This window comes from Xiphias gladius, chromosome 18 (genome assembly GCF_016859285.1).
Source record: "Xiphias gladius isolate SHS-SW01 ecotype Sanya breed wild chromosome 18, ASM1685928v1, whole genome shotgun sequence".
Classification (NCBI taxonomy): domain Eukaryota; kingdom Metazoa; phylum Chordata; class Actinopteri; order Istiophoriformes; family Xiphiidae; genus Xiphias; species Xiphias gladius.
Genome location: NC_053417.1, coordinates 13,839,379 through 13,846,811, shown reverse-complemented (window position 1 = coordinate 13,846,811; position 7,433 = coordinate 13,839,379). Strand labels below are relative to the sequence as shown.

General features: G+C 40.6%; 1 protein-coding gene across 1 annotated transcript; it reads right to left on the bottom strand.

Annotated features, from left to right (window-relative positions):
* Positions 1-400: 400 nt before the first annotated feature.
* Positions 401-6,712, bottom strand: dclre1b (DNA cross-link repair 1B). The gene is made up of 4 exons (XM_040153959.1): positions 6,003-6,712; positions 4,904-5,069; positions 4,517-4,699; positions 401-3,688 (listed from the first exon to the last, which is right to left on the bottom strand). Exons 1-4 carry the CDS (start codon positions 6,198-6,200, stop codon positions 2,367-2,369), a joined length of 1,869 nt encoding a protein of 622 aa, XP_040009893.1. The 5' UTR covers positions 6,201-6,712; the 3' UTR covers positions 401-2,366.
* Positions 6,713-7,433: the final 721 nt, after the last annotated feature.

The window sequence follows — 7,433 nt, the reverse complement described above, 5'->3', positions numbered from 1 at the left end:
GTGTCAATTTAGAGCCCACCCTCTATTCCAGTTTGGATTTAGGTCTCTATGTACAGGTACAGGTACAGGTCATTGTTCATTACTGGACGGTAGATGAGACTCTCCGTAGTTTTTACTCAGCACCAGAGAGCTCGCAGACATCCAAACTACCTTTCTGTGGTGGTTAAAATAAGTGACAGCTGGTCCTGCTCTGTAGTCAGGAAGTGCAGCATGCATGCTTCAATACTGCGCTCTCATAGACAGAGTCTTAGTATGAATGTGTAAAAAGATTTAAATTGGTCAGAGCTTGGTTTTCACAAGCAGACCGAGTCAGCTTGGTTCTGTGTGCCCTAACTGCTGTCATAACATTTTTATCTTAATTTGCAATACAATGTTAACATAAAAACCATGTAGGGACAATGGGATTTAGTTGAGAGCCGAGCCATTACTGCTCAGCATGCTATTAGCTACCAAATATACACGATTTTATTTATTTATTTGTTTGTTTTACAAAAATGAGACATGCTGGAAAAACCTAAACGCCTATTTAAATAAGATGCAAGACTCAGAGTAAAAGCTCCTGCTGACATTTTTTAACAAGCTACTGCCATCTTACGAAAGATAACAACACTGCAGCAGGAAAAAGCTGTGATTCCTTTGCTTACATGTACAGTAGCTGCTAAAAACAAGTCTCTGTGCTACAGGTCTTTAGTTATCAGGCTTAAACGTGGAAATTTGAAAGGGTCACCAAAGCACATTAAATTGCAAATAATCTGTAATTTACTACGGAATCAATTGGCACATAAGGAGCCTGCATTCAACACAGTTACATGTATTACAGTTTGCTTTTTCTCTTACTTCACAATACATTAATCTTTCTGGGGAGACATTTTCCTTTATCATGAAGACAATGCTGCTTTGTTCATGAATATGAAACATAAAGGCAAATACAGTATGTAGTAATGCATCACGTTAAACACACATTTTCCTATTAGAGCCTATTAAAGCCAAAAGTATAATTTTTTTTCCCAAACATAAAGGCAAAGTGTGGCTTCGTAAGTGTTAAAAGGTCAATGAGATTTATAGAGTACTGTTGTCCAACAGATAAGATTTGGGATTAACACCGCCAGTGATGTATTATATTCCCAGACGGCAGCTGAGCTGCACACCGCTGGTTTATGTCACCTCTAAGCAAAATGTGTAAAAAGGATAACAGCAGCTACTTTTTGGAGTTGGCAAAGGTGGTCATGAGGAACAAAAAACACTATGAAACACACATCACGTGTTATACAATTATACTCACATTTTTGAATAATGACCAGTTCCTTGAAAGAAAAAAAAAAAAAAAAAAAAAGTCAGGCTGAAGGTTTTTTTGGAATTGTTTCACACTACTTTTTCTTCAGTGGTGGACTAACAAAGAAAAGAACTATGCCATAGCTGCTAAACTCAAAACTCAGAAAGGCGTACAGTTACAAAGACAATCACAAGAAGCATTGGTTTGTTTTTTTCATTAAAAAGTACCAGTGCAGCAACCTCCTCTTGACTCAAAACTGCAAAATACAGATGATACCAAAACCGAACCAAACTTACTCAAACAGGGCCTTATTCACACAGAGTAAAAATATAAAAATTAAAGTTTAACTGAAAAAGGCTCTGCTGGCATATGGGAAAGACATTTTTCTCACTTCGTATTAGCTTTTAGGCTAAAACTGAATTCAGATTTTGGCTCATAACTCATAGTTCTGTGCAGCAGCAAAAACATCTCCATCCACTTATATTTCAAAGCACTACAACACCCCCTGACTCTCATTTTCAACTGCTCAAAAACTAAGAACGAAAAAATGACCAGAGTTTCAAAACAGCTGGTTCTCAGGGCGAAAAAAAGAAAAAGAAAAAACAAAACAGAAATACGCTTACTTATCTATATTGTGAAAATGTGACTTTCCAAACATCAGTTACTGACTACTGTAAGCTGTGACTCAGCCTGGTCCATTGTATACATTAATATACCAGTCCATAAAGGTCTCTGATTAGTTTTTTCCACCATAACAAGGAAGACCATTTTTTGTTTTGTTTTTTCAAATGAGAAATGAGGATGATTTATTTTAACCACCGAAAGCTGCCCTGACTTACACTTCCACGTTCATCACCATCATCTACAGGTCCGGTCCAGGGACCAACTTGTGACTTTTGATTAGAAGTCTGCTTTTCTAAACTCCATGCCACCCACACAAAATGGATGCATCACAAAGAAGATTATACAAAGTAGAACGTTACCAAGGGCAGAGCACAGAAAATAGTGCCGTGGCTTTAAAGTGCTTATGTTAACACACAAAAAACTCTAAAAGTCCTCAAAAGCAAGGCAAAAACTTAAATGTCAGGTCACATTATTTGCCTGAGATGTCGTCCTCTTTTGCATCATATAGTGGACAGAGGGGGAACTGTTGCACAAAGCTCTGCTGCAGGAGGCCCCAGGTCTTAATGTCCTCCTCTGTGAAGAGGGGACTCTTTAAAAATCTGTTTTCAAGCTCCTCTAGACACTCCTCCCGCAGGTCATTCAAGGAGCTAGATGAACTGCAGGAATTGTTATCGGGGCTGTTCTGCAATAATGTCATACTGTTGTCCTGATCATTTTCATGTTCGTTGTGCTGACTCATGTTATTGTCATTTGACGTTATGTCGTCTTCCCAATCGATTCCATGTCCACTGTGCTGACTCAGGCTATCGTCGTCTGACAGCGTGTGGTTCTTCTCAACATTTCCATGTCTGCTGTGTTGACTACTGTAATTTTGACTTGATGCTGTCTTGTTGATTATTTTGGCGTTAGTATCAAAAGGCCTTCTCATGGTCCTGACAGGCTTTAAGCAGGCCTTGGTGTTTGTCCGAATCTCCACAGGAGCAAAGTTACTCTGGGTGAGCTGACTGAGTGGCACTGACTCTGCCATCATCATGTCTTCAGAGACTGTCTGGACAATGTTGAGACTCCAAATGTCTCCTGCCCCTCCTCTGTTTTTGTTTGGGGTGAGTCTCTTGCTGATGTCAATAAGGATACAGTCAGAGTCCTTTTCACTACTTTCTGTGTCCATTTCTTCCTCAGAAGCATCCTGCTGCGGGCATTCTGCTCCCCAGACATCTTTGCATGACCTCCTGGATCTCTTTGCAGGAGACTCAAATACCACCCCTTTGGGAGCAAGAGGTCGGAAGCGTCTACGGTGAAGGCTGGTGTATGCTGATGAGCTGAGGCGGCCCTCAGGCTGTCCAAACATGTAGTGTTGGACTGACTCAGGCACCAGGATTTCATGGCGCTTTTTGCTGGGCAGTAAGGCAGAGAGACTTCCAGGTACATAGTTTCCTACAATGGGTACAAGGGAGGTAGGTTTAAGCGCAGAGACAAAATCCTCCAGCTCTTGATAAGAGGAGTGGTCTGAGTAGGGCACCACATGGACATTGGGGTGGAAGGAGACCAGGGGCCTGCTGGTGGGCAAGATGGCCAGAGTGGGTTGTTCTTTGTTCCACTCGTGCAAAGTGGCAGAACGGATCTCTGACTGCTCCACGGCTCGGATACGACCGGCTCCCGGGTCAGTGGTGAAAACGTCAGGCAGCTCCAGTGCTTTGAGGGTCTCCATCCTCTCAAAGCTCACCTCGATCCAGGTTTTAAACTCCATTGCCAGCTCCAATAGCAGGGACTCCTTTCCCAGTGCATACAGACCTGTAAGGCACCACAAAGTCATGAGGTAACTATGGCGCATTTGATAGCATAATGTGACGCACAACACCGACTTCTTCAATTTCCAAATCACACAAGGCTGCAATTATTTGTTGTGTGTTTTGCAGTTTTGAAAGACCTTATTTTGTATTTTAGCTACTGACATTCACCATCATCATAAGAGTGATAATAATGATACATTCTTGAAATGAATAAAAGCAACAATAAGTGAATGACATTTGTAAATACAACTCTCCCATTTGGACCATCTTTTTACATGTTTCTGTGCTGTTAGCTTATTGTGACTTCTCCATAGTCAGCTCGTCCTATCGTCACCCTGTGAAATTGCCAATACCTGTCTGTTTATTCCTCCGCTCCGTTTACAGAGCTGCACCTACACACAACAGCGCTGTCCATGGTTCCGAAACAACAGCTAAGACACAAAGCTTGTTTAACGGCACAGGTCTTTGCTTAAATGCCAGTCAGTTGGTCGAAGTGTGTGTGTGTTAGTGTCAGTTTATATGCGGGGTATGCCGATGTGAAACTATGATGGGGCAAATTTAATTATTAATATTAATTATTAATATAACTAAGCACTACTACTTCTAATAGTGATAATAATAATTTAATACATTAACGGGAAACGAGCCAAATATCGTCTTGATATTGGCAAAGACATCAGCTATCAGTGCTCTGAACATCGTCAATCACCTCGATTGTTATCTATTGGCACCACCCTAATTGTGACCCTTGATCAAATTGCTCTTTTATAAATGTGCTGGTCTCAAATAATAGAGAATTGTGTCAAAGAAGAGGTCTATACAAAATTACCTATGACAACATCGTGATTGGGGTGGCTGCGGACGATCTCTTTGATTTGTTGAGTGGCTCGCTGTCTGGAGGGGAGGGTGCGGTTGGGGTCACAGTTGGTGTTGTCCAGGTACAGGACATCTATAGTGGTGTTTGTCCTCAGGCACGGCTCACGCAGCATTGTGGGAGTATATCTGAAGTCACCTGAAATGAAGAGGGGATCAATGCTGACTGTTAATTGCCGCAATACTGAACTATTACCTGTGCATATGTTTCCTTCGTATGACACCAATTATGATGTTGGAAAGGAAAAGCAAAGAAAGAGAAAAAAACACAAGCCATAACTTATATTTCCTACATCTTAGAAGTAGCAGATAAACTGTTTTTCCAGTGCTTTCAGACACTGACCAGTGTACAGTATAGAGCCAAAGTAGCCTTCGAAGAGAAACATGACAGCCCCAGGACAGTGGTTGGCATCTATCAGGGTGACTGTCAGCCTCTCCTTGCCGATGTCATCCAGCGGAAGCAGGTGTGGCTCACCCACCTCTAATGGATGGATCCACTGTTCTTTCACCTGAGTGAAATAGAAATGATCAGCAGAAGGTAACTCACTGAATGTACAAAAAAAAAAATCAATGCACTCTTAACCACTCTAGCCCTCATGATGAAAACAGTCAAAGATATGCAAAATAATTCAGTTTAACAAAGTCTGACATTATGTACATGATATAGATAAATTCTATATCTACGTATTCTAATTCCCCATTGAAGCAAGTGACAAATGAAAGGAAAACCTTGAATAAATGAGTGCAGATATTTCCATGCAAGCATGAAAGGTGACTGAATGGCTTGATGAGGATTAAAATGATCTTAATCATATGCTATGACCCTCACAGTCACTAGAGCTCAACTCAACTTAACACTTATGGAAGATTTTGGACTAACATGTTAGCGCTCTCCACCACCAACACCACCAAAACACCAAATTAGAAGACGACGACTAAACCTGTTTTGGCTATTGGTGGCCCCACATCTAACTATGGTAGTAAATATAGTTTTATTCCCTTCCGCTTTTCATCCACCTGTATATTACATATACTGATGGAATATTCAAAACTAAGATGCCTTTCAAATGGCTGCACCTCTACATCAAATGTGAATAACTTCCCATTTCCTGTTTATTTATCCTTACATGCTTGTAACCATTTTTAACTTTGGGATCTTGATTGGAATCTACGGTACATTTTTGATTATGCAATGCTTACCCTGAAGATATGACTTTTATAAAAATGTTTGTCATAACAAACATGTTCACAAGGTAAAAGAACTACCTCCAATTACATGTTCTGAAAATTATTCAGTCAATGCTGATCTCATTTCCTAAACTAGAGTAGCTTTGTACAGACAGAAAAGAGTTGTCACAAAAAATGAGAAAAATTGTAGACCTAATGCACGAGTATGTTTTTACTGAGTACATCCATGCATGTGTTTCATGTGACCCCCTCACCTGCAGCTTTAGTCTGAGCAGTGTAGCAGTGGTTGGTGAGCAGTAGATCGGCCGGTTGCACCAGGTGGAGGTCAAACCCACCGTGTGGTCGCTGTGCATATGGGACAAGAAAAACAGCCGGGTGCCTGGACACTTCCGCACCTGCCAGAAGTCTACGGCCAGCGGGGTGTGTGGGATGACTTTCCCATTGACAGACATGGTCTCTGGTTTCAATGGATATCCAACACCCAGCGATGTAGCAGGTAGGCCGATGACGGACGTAACCGTAAAGTTATCTATTTAACTGCTATTCATTTATGTTATTTGGCGACTCAAAAACAGACCAAAATAAGTAACACCTGTGGAAGTCAGTTTAAATTAAGTTTGTTTCAGTTTACTAGGCACAGTTAAAATTACAACCTTAGTGTCGGCGATAACTTAATGCAACGTTGGCAGTGGATAAAAAGGAAAAAACGGTCCACTGGAAGCTAATTTTAGCTAACGGGAGGGAACTCCCGACGTTACTAAACAAAAAGTGGCTTGTTAGCTTTAACTGGCTTAATACTCTTTGTTGCTTTGCGATACCATTATCTTGCGTTTTGGAAATCTTCTCCCTAACCTTCGGCATCACACAGTTTGCCAGTCGTTACATTTTCACAGTTACAGCGCTAAGATCTTACACACCCCGCCATTTCTATTTTCAATTTGACACTCCACGCCGCTTCCGTTTCGTCTTCCTCCTCGGGTTCGAACTGCAGCTGGTATCCTGGTTGATGCATTATACTGCCACCTAGAGGTCGTACCGTGTGTGGCCGGCTGCTGACCTGCAGAGAGCTCCTCTGCTGGCCGCAATGAAAACCTACAGCTGAGTGAGCAGCAATACCAGCAGGAACACCAGTAACGTCAACGACGTTGACATGACAGCCAAGTTCCGCCAGCAAAATTAAATCAAACAAATAAACAAACAAACGAGAAAACAGTTTTGCTGACTAAAAACACACATAACAGGCAAGTCCAACTGAAAAACAATTCAGAATCATTGAGATACAAAATTACTAAATCAAAAGTATAAAATACAACGTCAAACTTATGTGATAATAATTCAAAATTATTCGTTCTGAAATTAGTTAAAATTTTGATGTTCTGTAGAAGGTCAAAATTATGATATTTACTAACTGGGATACTGGGAGTCAAATTGTGAAATATAAAATCAGAATTAAAAAAAAGATAGTAATCTTATCATCATCATTTTATCTTACCATCCCTACCTTTTCATACTTTTTTTCCTGATAGAAATGGGCTTTCATGTATTTAAAACGTTGCTTAGCTTTAATTTAGTTTTTGAATGCCTACGGATCTTTGAAGACAGTAAGTAACAATAACTAACATGCTGCATGAATGGAAAAAAAACAAAAAACACAAGTTAGCAAAAAGCAGCAGACACATGATAGC